At 43.8% G+C, this 22,380-nt stretch overlaps 1 protein-coding gene across 1 annotated transcript in view; it reads right to left on the bottom strand.

Moving 5' to 3' along the window:
- Positions 1 to 18,390: 18,390 nt before the first annotated feature.
- Positions 18,391 to 22,380, bottom strand: part of MINAR2 (membrane integral NOTCH2 associated receptor 2) — a 102,103-nt gene continuing 98,113 nt past the window's right edge. The window contains exon 3 of the mRNA XM_086963043.1: positions 18,391 to 18,570. Coding sequence (XP_086819169.1) covers positions 18,391 to 18,570 — 180 coding nt within the window. The remainder of the gene's footprint in view (positions 18,571 to 22,380) is intronic.

Here is a 22,380-nt window from a genome sequence, read left to right as displayed (position 1 = left end):
CAGTGTAAGAATTGGCTTCTGTAGTTTGGTTTGTCCTGTTCCCATCATGCACTGGGACAGGAACAGACTAATTTGCATACAGCCAGGTTCTGAAACTGGGATGGTGTAGTGAGCTAAAAAACGGTGTTGGATCTAGCCCTGATCTTTTGACTGGGTGAGAGCTTTCTGCTTAATTCAGAGACTCTGTCCCTCACCACCCCTTTTTGTAAATATTTTTGTCCACCCTAAGCGTGGAAGGGTATTCTCAGATGTGAGACCCTTGCTCATTGCACCATCAGGATTCAAGCAAACCGGGCCGAAGACGGCTGTAATGCCAGAAACCGGTCCCCGGGAGCTTGTTTCCTTCCCAGTGTAAGAATTGGCTTCTGTAGTTTGGTTTGTCCTGTTCCCATCATGCACTGGGACAGGAACAGACTAATTTGCATACAGCCAGGTTCTGAAACTTGGATGGTGCAGTGAGCTAAAAAACGGTGTTGGATCTAGCCCTGATCTTTTGACTGGGTGAGAGCTTTCTGCTTAATTCAGAGACTCTGTCCCTCACCACCCCTTTTTGTAAATATTTTTGTCCACCCTAAGCGTGGAAGGGTATTCTCAGATGTGAGACCCTTGCTCATTGCACCATCAGGATTCAAGCAAACCGGGCCGAAGACGGCTGTAATGCCAGAAACCGGTCCCCGGGAGCTTGTTTCCTTCCCAGTGTAAGAATTGGCTTCTGTAGTTTGGTTTGTCCTGTTCCCATCATGCACTGGGACAGGAACAGACTAATTTGCATACAGCCAGGTTCTGAAACTGGGATGGTGCAGTGAGCTAAAAAACGGTGTTGGATCTAGCCCTGATCTTTTGACTGGGTGAGAGCTTTCTGCTTAATTCAGAGACTCTGTCCCTCACCACCCCTTTTTGTAAATATTTTTGTCCACCCTAAGCGTGGAAGGGTATTCTCAGATGTGAGACCCTTGCTCATTGCACCATCAGGATCCAAGCAAACCGGGCCGAAGACGGCTGTAATGCCAGAAACCGGTCCCCGGGAGCTTGTTTCCTTCCCAGTGTAAGAATTGGCTTCTGTAGTTTGGTTTGTCCTGTTCCCATCATGCACTGGGACAGGAACAGACTAATTTGCATACAGCCAGGTTCTGAAACTGGGATGGTGCAGTGAGCTAAAAAACGGTGTTGGATCTAGCCCTGATCTTTTGACTGGGTGAGAGCTTTCTGCTTAATTCAGAGACTCTGTCCCTCACCACCCCTTTTTGTAAATATTTTTGTCCACCCTAAGCGTGGAAGGGTATTCTCAGATGTGAGACCCTTGCTCATTGCACCATCAGGATTCAAGCAAACCGGGCCGAAGACGGCTGTAATGCCAGAAACCGGTCCCCGGGAGCTTGTTTCCTTCCCAGTGTAAGAATTGGCTTCTGTAGTTTGGTTTGTCCTGTTCCCATCATGCACTGGGACAGGAACAGACTAATTTGCATACAGCCAGGTTCTGAAACTGGGATGGTGCAGTGAGCTAAAAAACGGTGTTGGATCTAGCCCTGATCTTTTGACTGGGTGAGAGCTTTCTGCTTAATTCAGAGACTCTGTCCCTCACCACCCCTTTTTGTAAATATTTTTGTCCACCCTAAGCGTGGAAGGGTATTCTCAGATGTGAGACCCTTGCTCATTGCACCATCAGGATTCAAGCAAACCGGGCCGAAGACGGCTGTAATGCCAGAAACCGGTCCCCGGGAGCTTGTTTCCTTCCCAGTGTAAGAATTGGCTTCTGTAGTTTGGTTTGTCCTGTTCCCATCATGCACTGGGACAGGAACAGACTAATTTGCATACAGCCAGGTTCTGAAACTGGGATGGTGCAGTGAGCTAAAAAACGGTGTTGGATCTAGCCCTGATCTTTTGACTGGGTGAGAGCTTTCTGCTTAATTCAGAGACTCTGTCCCTCACCACCCCTTTTTGTAAATATTTTTGTCCACCCTAAGCGTGGAAGGGTATTCTCAGATGTGAGACCCTTGCTCATTGCACCATCAGGATTCAAGCAAACCGGGCCGAAGACGGCTGTAATGCCAGAAACCGGTCCCCGGGAGCTTGTTTCCTTCCCAGTGTAAGAATTGGCTTCTGTAGTTTGGTTTGTCCTGTTCCCATCATGCACTGGGACAGGAACAGACTAATTTGCATACAGCCAGGTTCTGAAACTGGGATGGTGCAGTGAGCTAAAAAACGGTGTTGGATCTAGCCCTGATCTTTTGACTGGGTGAGAGCTTTCTGCTTAATTCAGAGACTCTGTCCCTCACCACCCCTTTTTGTAAATATTTTTGTCCACCCTAAGCGTGGAAGGGTATTCTCAGATGTGAGACCCTTGCTCATTGCACCATCAGGATTCAAGCAAACCGGGCCGAAGACGGCTGTAATGCCAGAAACCGGTCCCCGGGAGCTTGTTTCCTTCCCAGTGTAAGAATTGGCTTCTGTAGTTTGGTTTGTCCTGTTCCCATCATGCACTGGGACAGGAACAGACTAATTTGCATACAGCCAGGTTCTGAAACTGGGATGGTGCAGTGAGCTAAAAAACGGTGTTGGATCTAGCCCTGATCTTTTGACTGGGTGAGAGCTTTCTGCTTAATTCAGAGACTCTGTCCCTCACCACCCCTTTTTGTAAATATTTTTGTCCACCCTAAGCGTGGAAGGGTATTCTCAGATGTGAGACCCTTGCTCATTGCACCATCAGGATTCAAGCAAACCGGGCCGAAGACGGCTGTAATGCCAGAAACCGGTCCCCGGGAGCTTGTTTCCTTCCCAGTGTAAGAATTGGCTTCTGTAGTTTGGTTTGTCCTGTTCCCATCATGCACTGGGACAGGAACAGACTAATTTGCATACAGCCAGGTTCTGAAACTGGGATGGTGCAGTGAGCTAAAAAACGGTGTTGGATCTAGCCCTGATCTTTTGACTGGGTGAGAGCTTTCTGCTTAATTCAGAGACTCTGTCCCTCACCACCCCTTTTTGTAAATATTTTTGTCCACCCTAAGCGTGGAAGGGTATTCTCAGATGTGAGACCCTTGCTCATTGCACCATCAGGATTCAAGCAAACCGGGCCGAAGACGGCTGTAATGCCAGAAACCGGTCCCCGGGAGCTTGTTTCCTTCCCAGTGTAAGAATTGGCTTCTGTAGTTTGGTTTGTCCTGTTCCCATCATGCACTGGGACAGGAACAGACTAATTTGCATACAGCCAGGTTCTGAAACTGGGATGGTGCAGTGAGCTAAAAAACGGTGTTGGATCTAGCCCTGATCTTTTGACTGGGTGAGAGCTTTCTGCTTAATTCAGAGACTCTGTCCCTCACCACCCCTTTTTGTAAATATTTTTGTCCACCCTAAGCGTGGAAGGGTATTCTCAGATGTGAGACCCTTGCTCATTGCACCATCAGGATTCAAGCAAACCGGGCCGAAGACGGCTGTAATGCCAGAAACCGGTCCCCGGGAGCTTGTTTCCTTCCCAGTGTAAGAATTGGCTTCTGTAGTTTGGTTTGTCCTGTTCCCATCATGCACTGGGACAGGAACAGACTAATTTGCATACAGCCAGGTTCTGAAACTGGGATGGTGCAGTGAGCTAAAAAACGGTGTTGGATCTAGCCCTGATCTTTTGACTGGGTGAGAGCTTTCTGCTTAATTCAGAGACTCTGTCCCTCACCACCCCTTTTTGTAAATATTTTTGTCCACCCTAAGCGTGGAAGGGTATTCTCAGATGTGAGACCCTTGCTCATTGCACCATCAGGATTCAAGCAAACCGGGCCGAAGACGGCTGTAATGCCAGAAACCGGTCCCCGGGAGCTTGTTTCCTTCCCAGTGTAAGAATTGGCTTCTGTAGTTAGGTTTGTCCTGTTCCCATCATGCACTGGGACAGGAACAGACTAATTTGCATACAGCCAGGTTCTGAAACTGGGATGGTGCAGTGAGCTAAAAAACGGTGTTGGATCTAGCCCTGATCTTTTGACTGGGTGAGAGCTTTCTGCTTAATTCAGAGACTCTGTCCCTCACCACCCCTTTTTGTAAATATTTTTGTCCACCCTAAGCGTGGAAGGGTATTCTCAGATGTGAGACCCTTGCTCATTGCACCATCAGGATTCAAGCAAACCGGGCCGAAGACGGCTGTAATGCCAGAAACCGGTCCCCGGGAGCTTGTTTCCTTCCCAGTGTAAGAATTGGCTTCTGTAGTTTGGTTTGTCCTGTTCCCATCATGCACTGGGACAGGAACAGACTAATTTGCATACAGCCAGGTTCTGAAACTGGGATGGTGCAGTGAGCTAAAAAACGGTGTTGGATCTAGCCCTGATCTTTTGACTGGGTGAGAGCTTTCTGCTTAATTCAGAGACTCTGTCCCTCACCACCCCTTTTTGTAAATATTTTTGTCCACCCTAAGCGTGGAAGGGTATTCTCAGATGTGAGACCCTTGCTCATTGCACCATCAGGATTCAAGCAAACCGGGCCGAAGACGGCTGTAATGCCAGAAACCGGTCCCCGGGAGCTTGGTTCCTTCCCAGTGTAAGAATTGGCTTCTGTAGTTTGGTTTGTCCTGTTCCCATCATGCACTGGGACAGGAACAGACTAATTTGCATACAGCCAGGTTCTGAAACTGGGAGGGTGCAGTGAGCTAAAAAACGGTGTTGGATCTAGCCCTGATCTTTTGACTGGGTGAGAGCTTTCTGCTTAATTCAGAGACTCTGTCCCTCACCACCCCTTTTTGTAAATATAAATGTGGCAGGCTGTGCTCAGACGTGAGTCCCTTGCTCACTTTGACACTAGATTCAAGCAAGCCGGGCTGAAGACGGCTAGAATGCCAGAAACCGGTCATCGGAAGCTTGTTTTCGGTCCAGGGAAGACATGGCTTGGCAGTTCGGGCTGGACTGTTCCCATGAGGCACAGGGTCAGACTAATTTGCATATAGCCATGTCTGAACTGGGGTGGCAGAGTGGGCTAAAGAACGGTGATGGATTAAACCCAGATCTTTAGACTGGATGTGAGTGTTTGATTGATTGAGATGCTCCATCCATCACCACCCCTCTTTTGTACCGCTTTTGGCCGCCATAAGTGTGGCAGGGTATGCTCAGACATGAGTCCCTTGCTCACTTTGCCACTGGATTCAAGCAAGCCAGGCTGAAGACGGCTGGAATGCCAGAAACCGATCCTCGGAAGCTTGTTTCCGGTCCAGGGAAGATATGGCTTGGCAGTTCGGGCTGGACTGTTCCCATGAGGCACAGGGTCAGACTGATTTGCATATAGCCATGTCTGAACTGGGGTGGCAGAGTGGGCTAAAGAACGGTGATGGATTAAACCCAGATCCTTTGACTGGGTGTGAGTGTTTGATTGATTCAGATGCTCCGTCCAGCACCATCCCCTTTTGTACTGCTTTTGGCCGCCATAAGTGTGGCAGGGTATGCTCAGACGTGAGTCCCTTGCTCACTTTGCCACTGGATTCAAGCAAGCCGGGCTGAAGACGGCTGGAATGCCAGAAACCGGTCCTCGGAAGCTTGTTTCCGGTCCAGGGAAGACATGGCTTGGCAGTTCGGGCTGGACTGTTCCCATGAGGCACAGGGTCAGACTGATTTGCATATAGCCATGTCTGAACAGATGTGGCAGAGTGGGCTAAAGAACGGTGATGGATTAAACCCAGATCCTTTGACTGGGTGTGAGTGTTTGATTGATTCAGATGCTTCGTCCAGCACCATCCCCTTTTGTACTGCTTTTGGCCGCCATAAGTGTGGCAGGGTATGCTCAGACGTGAGTCCCTTGCTCACTTTGCCACTGGATTCCAGCAAGCCGGGCTGAAGACGGCTGGAATGCCAGAAACCGGTCCTCAGAAGTTTGTTTCCGGTCCAGGGAAGACATGGCTTGGCAGTTCGGGCTGGACTGTTCCCATGAGGCACAGGGTCAGACTGATTTGCATATAGCCATGTCTGAACTGGGGTGGCAGAGTGGGCTAAAGAACGGTAATGGATTAAACCCAGATATTTTGACTGGGTGTGAGTGTTTGATTGATTCAGATGCTCCGTCCATCACCACCCCCTTTTGTACCGCTTTTGGCCGCCATAAGTGTGGCAGGGTATGCTCAGACGTGAGTCCCTTGCTCACTTTGCCACTGGATTCCAGCAAGCCGGGCTGAAGACGGCTGGAATGCCAGAAACCGGTCCTCGGAAGCTTGTTTCCCTTCTAGGGAAGACATGGCTTGGCAGTTCGAGCTGGACTGTTCCCATGAGGCACAGGGTCAGACTAATTTGCATATAGACATGTCTGAATTTGGGTGGCAGAGTGGGCTAAAGAACGGTGCTGGATTAAGCCCAGATCTTTTGACTGGGTGTGAGTGTTTTATTGATTCAGATGCTCCGTCCATCACCACCCCCTTTTGTACCGCTTTTGGCCGCCACAAGTGTGGCAGGGTATGCTCAGACGTGAGTCCCTTGCTCACTTTGCCACTGGATTCAAGCAAGCCGGGCTGAAGACGGCTGGAATGCCAGAAACCGGTCCTCAGAAGCTTGTTTCCGGTCCAGGGAGGACATGGCTTGGCAGTTCAGGCTGGACTGTTCCCATGAGGCACAGGGTCAGACTGATTTGCATATAGCTGGATCACTGATATAATATCGAGGGACATAATATCGACTACCTAAAATATCGGCTACAAAATATCGACAGACAGAATATCGACTTTGTATCTACAAACAGGTAAGTACAAAAATATTGAGTAAAAAATATCGTCTACTAAAATATAGTTTGTAAAATTATCGAATTTAGTGAAAACAATGTTAAATTAAATTAATATTAAAAATTATTTACTAAAATATTCTTAAAAATACTTAAATTAACTTATAATAATTAAATAATTAATGAAAGTTATAAAAAAATGTTTTACAATCATATTTGTTAAAACATATATATATATATATATATAGTAACATAATATAATTAAAAAAATATCCAATATTATTACTGTAGGATAGCGGAAGTGTAAAATTACTATTCCCACTCCAAAGAGTGCAACAGTAGATAAGGCGTTTGATAGCGTAGGGGTAAAAATTACTATTCCAACTCCAGAGAGTGCAACAGTAGGGAAAGTGTTGGATAGCATAGGGGTAAAAATTACTATTTCCACTCCAGAGAGTGCAACAGTAGGGAAAGCGTTGGATAGCGTAGGGGTAAAAATTACTATTCACACTCCAGAGAGTGCAACAGTAGGGAAAGCATTGGATAGCGTAGGGGTAAATTTACTATTCCCACTCCAGAGAGTGCAACAGTAGGGAAAGCGTTGGATAGCGTAGGGGTGAAACTTACTGTTCCCACTCCAATGAGTGCAACAGTAGGGAAAGGGTTGGATAGCATAGGGGTAAAAATTACTATTCCCACTCCAGAGAGTGCAACAGTAGGGAAAGCGTTAGATAGCGTAGGGGTAAAAATTACTATTCCCACTTCAAAGAATGCAACAAATACCAATAAATACATTTACATATTTAATTAATTATAAATAAATTACTTCCCACCCTACTCCCCGATAAACCCACAACCCGCTGCAAAAAATTACTTTAATTAAATTAACATAATTATCAATTAATCCATTAAATACAATTAATTGGCAATTAATATGAAATTAATTACAAATAAAAATTAATTAACAATTAATTATAAACAAATACCAATATATACATTTACATATTTAATTATTTATAATTTAATTACTTCCCACCCTATTCCTCTATAAACCCACAACCCGCTACAAAAATTACATTAATTAAATTAACATAATTATCAGTTAATCAATTAAAAAAAAATAATTGGCAATTAAAATGCAATTAATTACAAAATTAAAATTAATTAACAATTAATTATAAACAAATACCAATAAATAAATTTACATATTTAATTATTTATAATTAAATTACTTCCCACCCTATTCCCCTATAAACCACAACCCGCTATAGAATTAAATTACGCAAAATATAAATAACATTAAATTCATTAATAAAATACATTATAACATAAATAAACACTTTTAACACATAAAATACACTATAAAAAATTCGATATTATTAAATTCTCGATATTTTTAATAACCTATATTATGTACTTCGATATTTTGACTATCTATATTTTAAATTTCGATATTACATTACTTACCTTCAAAACGATATTTTTGACGTCTATATTCTGTCCATTCGATATTCTGTCCAGCCTATATTTTGAACTCGATATTATGTCCCTTCGATATTTTGTATTCGATATTTTGTCTGTTTACCCATATAGCCATGTCTGAACTGGGGTGGCAGACTGGGCTAAAGAACGGTGATGGATTAAACCCAGATCTTTTGACTGGGTGTGAGTGTTTGAATGATTCAGATGCTCTGTCCATCACCACTCCCTTTTGTACCGCTTTTGGCCGCCATAAGTGTGGCAGGGTATGCTCAGACTTGAGTCCCTTGCTCACTTTGCCACTGGATTCAAGCAAGCCGGGCTGAAGACGGCTGGAATGCCAGAAACCGGTCCTCGGAAGCTTGTTTCCGGTCCAGGGAAGACATGGCTTGGCAGTTTGGGCTGGACTGTTCCCATGAGGCACAGGGTCAGACTGATTTGCATATAGCCATGTCTGAACTGGGGTGGCAGAGTGGGCTAAAGATCGCTGATGGATTAAACCCAGATCTTTTGACTGGGTGTAATTGTTTGATTGATTCAGATGCTCCCTCCATCACCACCCCCTTTTGTACCACTGATTTAGATTTCAGCAGAGGGGTTACTCAGTCACAATGGTGACGGATAACCCATCCGCCAAAATATAAATCTCATAGGATATATTGGGACGGGTTATCCATCACCATTGTGACGGAGTTACCCATTTACTGAGATCTAAATCAGGCCCATAATCATCATATGCTTTTCAAAGTAAGCACCTGAACCCATAACTTGTCACTTGCCTGTGGCCTCCAGTTCCTGCTTGTTGCAGACTGATTCAGTGACACCACAGCTGCCTGGGTTTTCCCGCTTGGGTTTTCCTGACTAGGTTTTCCCACTCGCCATTCTCATGCCAACAGGAGCCCCGTGCAACCCGGGTCCTACTGTAGCATTACTGCACAGCAGACGAGCGCAGTTGGTGCACCAAAGGCAAGTCTGTCTGGCCCACCTGTGCCTGGACAGTGCCCAGTGCCTCGAATACTGGCCCTCCGGCCCCCTGAAGATTCACCATTGCTGAGCTCTACACCCTCAACCCCAGACACCACAATAAACACTGCCACTGTGCGACCCATGTTCCACTTTAGGACCTTTCACCTGCACCCACTGTCACTTCACCTACCACTGAACACACACCAGGACACTGAACAGCCCCACTCCAAACACACCACAGACACCACCTGAACAAAAAACAGTAACTTGCATGCGCCCATCTTAACACACGCTCACTATGCAAGCATTCAACAGTATTATGGGACCTCATTGCCACCCGCCACCCGACATGACTGAGAGCTTGCTCAACCCAACATCTGCCCTAGACATTGCCACATCGATTATCATTGAATATAAAGTTATTCCCTGGGACCACACCAGCAAGCTGAGAGGAGGAGCAGCCATCATCCACAAAGAGACCATACAGTGAACCACTACCAATGACAACACCACCACCCGCATGGAGCATCTCAACTTCAAGCTCCACATGGACGCCAAGACAGCCATCAGAGAAACACTTGCATACCAACCCCCAGGACCACGATCCAGCTTCTGCAACACCATCAGCGACTTCATTGCGCCCCTAGCCTTAGACTCCACGGACTACATCTTCCTCAGAGACCTAAATGTCAACATTGACAACCCCAATGACAAAAACACTGCACACCTCCTCCATAGTATGAACAACCTCGGATTGACCCAGATCATCCATGATCCTACACAGACACCGCTGGACTCATGCTAGACCCAATTTTCACCTTCAGCAACAGCATCAAATACAGCCATGTCACAGAAATCGCATGGAGAGATCACTCCATTGTCCAATTCAGCATCTCCATCCCCTGCACAACCACCCCCAAGATGATAAATGCCCCCCAGCGGAGATGGAAAAAAAATTCAGAGACCTGTTGGGGAAACGCCTTCAACAACTCCAACCTTGCTACCTCCCCTAACCTCAAAAAGGGAGTGGAAAAAAACTTCCTGTGTGTATCACCAATTTTTCAGACAACTTCGTCCCTATCAAGAGCAACATCCTCCAAAAAGGCCAGCTGGTACACCCAAGAACTCAGAACAATGAAATGAGACAGCAAAGAGTTGGAAAGGAGATGGCAGCCCAGCAATGACACCTCCGACAGAGTAGCCTTCAACAGCCCCCTCAACCTCTACCACCACCTGCTGCGGGCAACAAAGAAAACTACCCTTGCCGCACACATCCAAACCAGCACCAACAGCAGCAAAAATCTTTTCAACATCATTAAGGAATTCTCCAACCCGGCTGCCAGCGAAAACAACATTATACCCTCACAGAAGCTGTGCGGCAACTTCACCCACTTCTTTCACAAAAAGACCATAACCATTTACAAAGACTTCGAACCCACACCTATGGACTTCTTTAAAAGAAACACCAACGCCGTAACTGACACACACCACACACTGACCACCTGGAACATCCTCTCCATCCAGGAAACCACCTCCACCCTGAAATGTGACCCATGCCTGCACCATATTTTCAACCTCAGAAACCAAAGAATCATCCAGGAACTCACCCACTACTCAACACCTCTATCATCACTGCAACATTTCCTGATGCATGGAATCATGCCGAAGTCAAGCCACTACTCAAAAAACCCTCTGCTGACCCCAGCGTACTCACAAACAACTGTTCAATCTCTAGGCGCTCATTCTTAGCGAAGATACTGGAAACGATCATCAGCAATCAACTCATGACACAGCTGAAGCGGTACCATCTACTTAACACCCCCTAATCCAGCTTCCGCAGCAATCTCAGCACCAAAACTGCCCTGATCACAGCCTCTGAAGACATTTAAATCTTCCCCAATGAAGAAGAAACAGCAGATTTGATCCTCCTTGACCTCTAGAGAGAATTCAATACTGTATCCTAACATATGCTGATCGAAAAACTCCACTACATTGGTATTCAAGGGGACCCGCTCAGATGGATCGCCTCCTTCCTCACCAGAAGATCCCAAAAGATCTTCCTCCCACCTTTCACCCAAGGTGGATGTGGGTAATACAATGTCCCACAGGGCTCATCCCTCAGCCCCATGCTCTTCAATGCAAATATGACCCTGCTGGCCAACATCATCAGATCCCACGGTCTCAATATAATTCCTACACAGACGACACCTAACTCATCCTCTTACTCACGATGACCCCCCACTGCCAGAATCGACTTCCATAAATGAATGAGAAATGTTGCAGACTGGATGAAGAACAACTACCTGCAGCTGAACACAGAAAAGACATAAGTACTGATCTTTGGCAACAGCAGCAACACATGGAATGACTCATAGTGGCCATCAGACCTAGGACCTGCACCCACTTCCTCTGACCATGTCATAAACCTCAGAATCATCATTAACAACCAGCTTCCATAAAATTACAGATCAATGCTGGCTCCTCTGCCTGCTTCCTCACTCTACACATGCTAAATAAGATCTTCAAGGGGCTACCCCTACACATGAGACACACCAAGAAACAGGCCCTCACTACCAGCTGACTGGACTATGGCCTTGCCTTCTATATGGGAATCACTGCACACCTGCTTCAGAGACTTTAGACCATATCGAAAACGAAGCCAGACTCATCCTTGACCTTCTCCGACCAACCCACATTATACCTCACCTCAGGCAACTCCACTGGCTCCCCTTACAGAAAGGGTGCTAATTCAAGCTTCTAACCCATGCACACAAGGCTCTATACAGCCAAGGACCTGCACATTAACCACTGCATAAACTTCCACCAACCCTTAATAATACTATGCTCCACTTCCCTTTAATTTGCTCATACTGCTACATCTACAGAAGCATAAGTGGAGAATGCTGAGCGTTCTCCCACATCACAGCAAAGATCTGGAACAGCCTCCCCACGCACATCCGGACCATCACCTCACTTCTGGAATTACGAATAGCCCTCAAGACCTGGCTGTTCGAATAAGCCTCTGGGACCTGCAAGTGTCTCGATACCCTATCAGGTGAGTAGGCACCCTTTATAAATCCTGATTGATTGATTGAAACTTGGAATGGAATGAATCCAGATAGTAAGTATTCCACTTGATTATTTTATTTATTCCATGACTGCACATTTTGCAAGAAACTATGCAATAAAATTTTGGAAGTGAATAAAATAAAAGTGAGTCCTTTTTATGTGGGAGGCAGAAGTGTCACTATTTTATAGATTGGGGGCATATTTACCAAAAAGTCACAGAGCGCACCAAGTCACCTTGCTGTGCTATATAACAGGGAAAGGGCAGGAATGTGCTATATTTAACATAATACTGCGCATATGTATCGTGTCCCATCACTGGTGCACAATGTGCTACCTAGCACCCAGGGAGGAACCCATGCACCATGGTTCAAGGGTGCCTGAGTTGCTAACAGGAGTGTTCTTGTGCAGGAAGGTTCCCCTGAATAATTTTCCTCTTTCTAAGTGTGCTGCAGAATGCACACACATAGAAAGAGTAAGTAATAAGGAGAAATAAAGATATTTACCCTCATCCACCTCACCTGGGGAGGTGTAGGTATTTTACGCATTCCTAGGTTTACCAGTCATGGTAAATCTTGGAATGTGCCTAAATACATGGCTGGATGCATGAGAACATCCCAGGGCATAGTAACACAACAAAGCAATTTACGCAACATCGCGTTGCTCTGGAATTATAAAGCCACTTAAGGCCTGGCAAGGTGGCATTACATGCCTTGATAAATGAAACTTAAGGGTTGCGTTTGTTTTTTCACTCCATTGCATGGCACAAATGTGGCGCAACCCTGTGATAAATATGCCCGTCTGTGTGTTGGATCTTAATGCCCGGGAAAATGGAGAGGTTAATCTTTGATACAAGAGGATAGAAAACGATGTTTGCGAATTCTTTAAAATTTCTTTGAGGCAATGTTTGGAGGTCGATAGTGTGCTGGCGATTTTAATCAAAATTTAAACTAATTATTAGGATTTAAATCACATAAAAATATTCCATGCAAAGGTGACGTCAGTAGTGAAAGACAATAGCATATGTGAGGAATCAGAAAAACATTGAGGGATGAGGTGAGGAGGATGATAGCTCCACTAAAATTCGGATGGCTTATTTATGATAGCCCTGCGTCACTTTTGCACCCTGCCTGGCTTTGAGTGGCCTAATAAATCAAGGGTAAGGAGAAGCAGCACAAATCGCTAAATCACTTTCCTCTGCTCTCTTGAGGCATTCGATGTTGCAGTAGGTTTTCCAATAAAAAACCCATGGTATTTGAAGCTGCCCTAGATTTAAAAAGTGAATTAAACCTAGGGAAGTGTCAAATCCGTAGGCCTATCGAGGTGAGGTGAAACGAGAAGAAATATATTTATTTCTCCTCATTGTTTCCTATTTTAATGTGTGTTGCATTCTGCAGCACACATGTAAAGAGGAACATGCCTTGAAGGATTGTTTTTGTGGAGGAAAATCCCCCTTCCTGCACAAAAACAATCCTGCATGCAATGGAGGCACAGTTGCACCATGGAGCAAGGGTTTCTCCCTTGGCCCCAGGTTGCCGAAATGGGTGCAGCGCAGGACAAGAGGGCAGGAATGCACCGGATTGCTTAAATATGGTGTATTCCTGCCCTTTCACTTTGGGGTAGGGCAGCACAGTAAGGTGCCTTGCTGTGCTGCCCTCAACCAAAAGGCCATAAATGATGCCCCTGGCGCTCAGCGTTTGAGCGAAAGAAGAATGTAATGGCTTTTGGTTCAGGCACTTTGCTTCTAAGATTCCTATGAAAATACACCCCATGAGTATGGTTATAGTATGAATAATTGTACCTTTATGAGTGATTGCTACAAAAGAGATGTAATGCAAATTTTGCTGGGGACACAAAAAGTGCAGCTTTTTTATCTGTGGCGTAAGTATGTAATGTAATAATGTAATGTAATATGCTGTTTTGTAGCGTGCTCAATTACTACCGGAGTATCCTGGCGCGGAAGATAGCTGTTGAACCCGTCCTGGCTTTCCCTGTGAGGTGGTCCCTTTCTGGGTATCTCCAAGGTGAAACCAGGCATCCCCAGCATCTGTGGGGGGCCGTTGTAGAGATGAGGCAAGCTTAATGCCCAGAGTTGCAGAGTGTGATCCCTGGTTAGAGTAGGCACCGAGGCGAGAATTATCGAGTACGTTGACCCTGGTCCACGACCCTGCCGCGTCCGGAATTGAACCCTGGTCCCGGGCCGTTTTCTGCTTCCGGGTCTGCTGCCTCTAACCAGTGAGCCACACCACTCCACTTGTATGGTAAAGGGCAGCTAAGATAGAGAGCTGTGGCCAGTTTGACACCCTCATTTCTGGAATAGACAACAGCAGCTCTGCCCAGCAAGGTTTCTTCCCATATCTGAAACAGAACATGGGCGCAGATTATCAAGGACCGGTGTTAAAATTATCTCCATTTTATCGGCAGGAAACTGCAGATAAAACGGCGATAATGGGCTTTATAATACGGCCTTGTCAATTCCCATAGAAGCCCATGTTAACACCACAACCTGGGCTTCTATGGGAATTAACAAGTGCGTATTATCAAGCCCATTATCTCTGTTTTATCGGCAGTTTCCTGCCAATAACACGGCAATAATTTTAACACTGGTCCTTGATAATAAGCCACCTGGATTGTACAGATGAAATCCTCCAGCATGATTCAATCATTGGTTTAATTTAATTTTTATTTTCTTGCTCAACCCTTGGTAGCTGGCAACGAGCAGGCATGCTTAACATAGGAGACAGGTGTGTATAGCATTTAAAAGCACCAATACATTAAATAAGTAACACACAATATTAATCCAAATCCAATTTATAAAAATAGATTATATTTTATGAACAAATAGACACCAAAACAACAAAAATCTAATGTACGGAACTCGAGATATGAATATTTAAAGACTAAACACTTTATTGTGCTTAAAAACATATAGCGCCACTTTGGAACATCTGGTCATGCTTGACTGGGACAAAGTCAAAGTTTGAGGCCAACTGCGATGGAGCCCTGGTCGGATACCCTACGCGGGAGGCCTCGGTTAAAAATTCTACCTTCACACTCAGTCCTTTTTGTGGAGCTTTTTTCCTCAGTGTTTAGGAAGTCACTCTGTCAGGCCGGATTCGGTGCTGGTTTGCCGGCTTGACTTTCTGCAAAGTCCCGGTAAAATCCTAGAAGTCTGGAGCTCCACAGCTTTCACGGGGATGAACCTGAAATCCAGGCCGGGTCATGGTTGAAGGTAGCGGCTTGACTCTAGAGGTTGGATCAGTCACGTTATGGAGCCTTTTCCATAAGTGTCTATAAACTTCTCCAAACTTCTGCCATTTCTTCCTGAAATTCCTCTTGAGGGCTCAAAGTGTCCAAAACACAAATCCAAGAGTCTGGAATCTCCCTGATGTTCCTTGGGATTGCTGGACTACAATTCCCACAAAGCACCTAGCCAAATCCTTAAGTCCACTGAGCAAACTCTAGGATGGGTATTGATGGTGGAGATAATGTAGGTGGGGGTTGTTAACCTGTAGCATGTAGGGAGTCGACTCCTTAGACTTTCAGAGTAAGGAAAATGTCTGATGCTGAGTCCCACAGTGTGCAAGTGCAGTCCTGGTGAGTGCAGTCCTCTTGGTAGAGGCAAGGGAGTTAGCAGGACAGTCATTGTTCTTGCTGTCTCTTCAGGCAGAGGATCTGAGGAGCTATGCAGCTAGCTTATATTTATCCATGGTTTCTGGGCATCAAGTAGCGCAGCTCCCATGACCAATGGAATGCAGGGTGTCACCCAGGTATATCACCACTTCCTTCAAAGTGTGGGATATTCCTTTCACAGAAAGCATCACTCTTTTAAAATCCAGCATGGAGGAACTCTCTGCAGAGGAGCTGGATCAGACTATCCCAACCTACTGGTGTGGCTATCCCTCACACTCCCTTTTCAACCCTCTCCCTAATCTAATTAGAGAGGTTCCTGTGTAGCTGAAAAATCAGGAAGTGGTGGTGCAATTGTTCTGTCCTAAAGGGACATTGTCCCTTTGAGGACCAGTTTGGCTATCCCTCACTACCGTCCTGTCATCTGTTCTATAGCTTGTACTACTCATAAAACCTATTCTGTCCTCTGACAGGACACTTCACACCTCATCAGGCATCACTGGCACAGCCTGAGAGCAGACTGTCCTATCATGAGAGAGCAGCTGGAAAGCTGGACTTTGGCTCACAGAAAAGAAAATGTTAGAACTTATTTCCAGTAATAGTTATTACAAATCAAACAGTCTCAAGTTGTTGGATTTATCTCAACTATTAATTTGATATAATGAAGTAAATTTTACATGGCTCCTAGCAATATTGTACTTCAATAAAATAGTACAATTTTAGCCTATGGAGCCATTCACCACAATGGGGTAAAAACTAAATTTGCAGTTTAACCCTCACCAGGGCTTATACAATATATGTCAAAATCTTCTTGCTTAAAGTTACAGGACACCCTACCCATGGAGCATCCAGAGGAGACCCCAAGGGTTACTTTTATGTAAAAAATAAGGTAGATTAATACTTTGGAAGTGCCTTTTTACTCCAGATTCGAATTTACATATAATTTTAATTTAAAAGCAGCCTGCAAGATTTTAAAATGACAGAAAGCACAACAGCAGCGCACACTCCAATGCAGGAAATCTACTGGGCCTCTTAACCTCCATAACTTATTCTCTACTAGGGACTTACAAGGGTCTGTCATTCCCAATTGTAATTATACCGAATTACTGTGTACTTTTAAACAGAGTACAGACCCTTGGTCTAATTAGCAGACCCCAGGACACAGGCAGAAAGCCAGCATCTAGTGGTCAAAATGGGTGTAGAAAGTGGGGAGACAGTGCAAACAAGTCCTGATTTCTCACAGGCATTCAGAGTGTTGGTGTGAAATTGTTAGGATCTTACCTTTTAATAGTAAATACTTATATTGTGACTATAAAAAACTAATTTACAAGCTTATCAGTAATTAGTGTTTTTACTTATTTTTGCTCCCTTAGTTGCAGATATTTAAGATTTTGTCAACTGTTACAAGTCTCTGTATTTGTTTCATTAGTACAAGTGCTGCTATTTTGTAATGCATTAAGATATCCGTTTGTGTCCATCATGGACACTGATGCTTTTGCATTTCCTCGGCAGCGGATGCTGTAGCACCCACGATAGGTGAGAACTCTTTATCTAGAGTTGTTGAAACAATTTGTTGTTTTTCGGTTATCCCACAACCCATTTTTCTGATATAATGGATGATTTTCAGGACGAAAATTAATTATTCTACCTGAGACCATATAGTGTTATAGCCTGCCTATATTGTTTTCTATGGAAGTGTGCCACAGAACCAGTGGCTGGCCACGTGTGGAGCTTAACTCACTCCAAGGCTCCAAAGCATTTCCTTCTTATTAGAGCTGTAGTACTGAATATTGTAAATAGCAATCTTCTTACTCTTATGCGGGTGTGTGTTTTTTATTAGCATGTCCCTTCCTACCCATCTTATCAATTTTCCTTAACAAACTATTTTGTAGTTATTATTCATTATATGCCACCAGTTCTGCTTTTATGTCCCACATTTGATCCTAAATCCTTTGTTTACATGTGTAGATAACTCCATCACTGTTTGGATATCTCCTTAATGAAAAGATAAGAGAGGTAGAGATGGAGATGCTTGGCAGTAGGTTTGTGAATAGCATTGTTTTGAATATGGAGTACTACTACTTGAGTAATATTTTACGCAAACTAAAATGCCTTTTGTGAATCAGGGCCTTCAGATGAAAAAGTGCCAGAGACTCACAAGGGGATCTTACCTATTTGATAACCCTTTAATAAAATATTCATTCAAATTCTGTATTTGGAGCTGCTTTCTGGCATTTTCACTAATTTCACCCTATATAAATGTTGAAAATAAAAATATAAATAAGATTTGGTTCAAGTCAATTGAGAATGCTATCTGCACTCAAATCAAGAAATTACGGTTGGTTTTGATAGATTTCCATGATCAAAGCTGTGCAGATAGCGCTAGGGATAGTCATCAATTATAATGCTTCAATATTCGTGAAGGAATTTATAATACATCCTGATATGTATTTGTTAGCTGCATTCAGATCACATTTGTTTAAATCAAGAAAACATGATAATTAATTACAATAAAGTAACAAACACAATTTCTTTCCTAGCAAAGTATTTATTCATTTCCTTCATAGTCTTTTAAATAAATCAGGTGAAGATAACAATGAGAGTTATAATCGTAATCAATATACAGATTGTGAACACTAGAAGTAGTATCATCCGACAGTATTTTAAATGGTTTTTTTCTTTTTCCTTCTTTTTCAGCAGGGAGTCGTATCCTGGAGTATAAATGTCCTCCAACCAAAACTGCAGGTCATTGGGATTTTCCTTCAAGAGAAAAACAGAATACAATTACAATGTATTAGAGGAGGCTGTACAGAGAATCTAAGTAAATACGTTGTGATGTGCTTTAGGGCCTGATTTAAGATCTGGCCATTCGTTTACTCCATCACAAATGTGATGGCTATCCTGTCCACCTTATTACAAGTGCCATAGGATATAATTAATTAGTGATAAGGCTGGTATATATATATATAAGTCAACATATTTGTAAATAAAGGTCCTCATGTAAGGCTTAACAGATGGCCTTGATAACCACTTTTTTCTGATTCCCAAAAGGGCACGAGAGATTTTTCCTCTGAATTGGCGCCTAGTCGTGTGGTGAGATCTGCCAATGGGTGAGAAGAGTTCTGAATGAATTTTGGATTCTGGCCCACTTGACTCAAACCCTTCTAACTTTATTCTGCCACCTCCATGAAGGCAGTCACGGTATCTTCACCCATGTGGCTCCATCCAGCACCCCTCTGTTCTTTCTGCTTATATTAAAACTGTTACTTTATTTCTCTAACTAATAAGCTGGCATACATTTTAAATGAACCTATAACTCCCGCTGGGCCTTCATTAGCGTGTGCCACAGCGGTGCTGTGCGGGGCTGGTGACTGGAGCTGGAGGAGGTGCGGCACACTGTAAAGTGTTGAGGGACAGTGGTGAGCTGCAGGCATGGTGCCCCCCTACTAGAGAATTCAGAATTGGTACTGGATTGGTCTAAATGACTGAGCTTTGCTAGCTTAACTTGGCCTGGTAAGCTTGGACAGACACATCATCTGAGGCTGCAGGAGCTGAAACAAGGGACAAGGCAGGAGCAGCAGTGCATGTGACTGTACTGGGGCCCCGGTTTTAATTGCCTTAGAGGGGGCTGAATTGGAAGTTTCAACTATTGCATGAGACAACTTGACCACTTTGCCTACTCAATTTGACTACTCATCGGGCCAACAGAAACAATGCATGAACAGAAATATAATATTCACCAGATGAAAATAGATAATTGGGAAGCTATAATATTTATTTTAGATCTGGCAAAGGCCTTCAGAACCCTGTTATATCGGTTTACATGAAGATGGCAGCCATCTGTAGTAACTGTCAACAACTACCCAATTTGTAACACAGTCACTCTTTTCCTCCCATCCTCAGCAACTGACCTGTTGGGTCTATCAGATCTCTGATCATTCCAATTGTTTTTCGCATCTTTAAATATCCACGGCTAAACAAAGCCATTCTTTTAGCTACGTGTTCCATAACAGGACAGCCGAAACCCAAATAATGCTGAGGCTTCCAGGGTTTCATAGTGCCCCAGCAGAAAAGGTAAGCAAATATTTTCTGCAGATTGATTGCTAGATGGTCAAAATATCTCAACCCTAAAAATAGAGAGTGTTGTGTTTGGTGTTCATAGTTACTTCTTTATCAGCTTTTTCTCACCCTACTCTGTCTAGGGAAATCTCTTGAGTCAGTCGCAGAAAGTTAGTCTCAGCTTATATGTATTGTAGAAATTCTACCTTTTATGTTTGTAGCACAAGTTGAAGATGGAATGCTAGCCTACAATCCAATTGATTCAACCACATAGAGAAAGTAAACTTATCTACTACTTTTACAGCACATAAGCTAGATTTGAGCACATCCCTGCAATCTCCTTAGCGCTAAACAATTGAATAAAAATACATAACTTGCTTGAGGGAGGATATCAATACCTCAGGTCAATAATATAAAAGAAAGTCCTGGGGCCGTATTACGGAAGTGCCCCTGGGGTGCAAAATGTGTTTGCACCCGCTTTGCGAGCCTCTTTGGTATTACAGAAGGTGCTTCAGAACCTTGCGCGTCCCCTTCTGTAATAACGACAGCGCTGGTGCACTTAAAGCACCAGTGCTATCTTCAGAGGGCATTTCCTCAGTTGCATGAGGGTGTGGCCCCATGCAAATTAGGTAATCCCTTTGCCTCTCTGCCCACGCCACACTATAGATGCGGGCGCAGAGGCAAAGAAGCTGTCAGGAGGCACCCCCTCATGGCATCTAATGAACCCCCAGACATCCCCTTGCAGGGGGGTACAGACATTCACTGCACCCCACTGCATGGGGATCTCTAATCCTTCTTCAAAGTGCAGACGGGTTTCCCCCTACACCTACACCATGAAACACTGAGCGGCTTCAAAGCAGCGGCTCCGTTTTTCACATGCCCTGGGGCATTCATTCTAATACAGTGCATTTTCCTTATTTGCCCAAGGCGCATATTTTAAAATGTACGCCCGGCGCACAAATGGAAACTGTGCAGTATCTGTGATATGGCCCCTGGTTGGGCCTGGCCATCCATATATGGCTTATATAGGTTGTTAGAAGGCTGACGACTGTGGATTACCAAATCCCTTTGTGAGACTTGTTTGGGTTTATGGGAGCTAACAATAATCCAAAATCTATGGAGCTCACCCCAAACTCTAGAGCAGATCTGTGAATAATCATCTGTCTGTTTACTATTATATCCTCTTAAACCTACCTTTTATCCCTGTAAAACAGAATTGCAACCTAAGATACCAAGTAACTTGGTAGGAAGTCAAAGCTCTCTCAAAGTTATCGATTATTTGATGACAGTAATGTAATTGCGAAAGCAATGTGAAGCTTGTGTTACTGAAAGTAATTTAAAATTAAGAAGGCACAGTTTATTGTCCCTAATGTAATGCAAACCACCTGGTTCTGCCATCGATTACAATTTTGTCAGAATGCAATTCAAATAAATGTAAAGAGTGCCCTGCCTGCATATGAACCTCCCTCTCCAGCTGACTTCTTAAGCACCTCGATTTTTCTGCATTCTCCATAATCTGACATTTACCTGCTGGGAGCTACTCATTTTAGAATGTTCTGTGACTTATTTCACCAACAACCTCAATTCTGGAAACCTTTGCCAAACACCTAGTAGCCTGCATATCTCCTGAACTAGTGAGCTAAAGGAGGATAAGCAGCCACACTCACATCCAGCCTCTTATTTTCTATTTTTACAAAGATGATTTATATTTGTCTGTTCCTTCAATAAGATGGACTATTGGCCACAAAAAAAGTATTTTCACCACAGATCTTTTATTCAAGTTGCAGAAATAACACATTCAATTCAAGAAGGTATGAAAGACCTCACACTACTAATAGGAATGTTCCATTTCGCCTTAGAATTTTCTACCCTAGTGGTACCCAGCCTTTTGACTTCCGGGGCCCCTGCTTAATCATTACTGGAACCCTGGGACCCCAGCCTAAGCATTGTTGATGATTTAATCCAAAAACTATACACAAAAAGTACTGAAAAAAGCATTCATCAAACAAATACACAAATTATGACACAATTTATTTAAATCGGAAACACATATAAAACATTTTTTTTAACTAATTTTAATGGAAAAGTTGGAGCTTTTCTAAATTTAAATGATGCCACTCATCGCCCATTCTACATTCTCTTTGATGCACCTGCACTGCTCCCACAAATCAATCTAAGGATACTGATTCAATTTTTATCCTCCAATTTCCAATTCCTTTACATTTACAGTACGTTTTAAAAATTTCAGTTGTACGTTTAGCTTCTTTATTCATGTAAACTTTATTAATCTGTTAATGTTATTTCATTTTCTAAGTAGTCGCGGACACCCTGAGGAGACGTCACTGATCCCCTGGGGTCCCCAGACTACAGGTTGGTATCCACTCTTCTAGCTGGACCCTTTATTGGTCTCCTTTATTGGTTTAAATATCTTTGAACCTGATAAAGGTAATCGGGGGCATATTACCAACAACTAGCGATAATTATCGCTATGTTGGCTTAGGGGCAATATTT

Source organism: Lissotriton vulgaris, chromosome 3_1 (assembly GCF_964263255.1).
Source record: "Lissotriton vulgaris chromosome 3_1, aLisVul1.2, whole genome shotgun sequence".
In the NCBI taxonomy this organism is placed as follows: Eukaryota; Metazoa; Chordata; class Amphibia; order Caudata; family Salamandridae; genus Lissotriton; species Lissotriton vulgaris.
The sequence above is the reverse complement of the archived record's forward strand: the minus strand, read 5'-3'. Positions and strand labels throughout refer to the sequence as shown.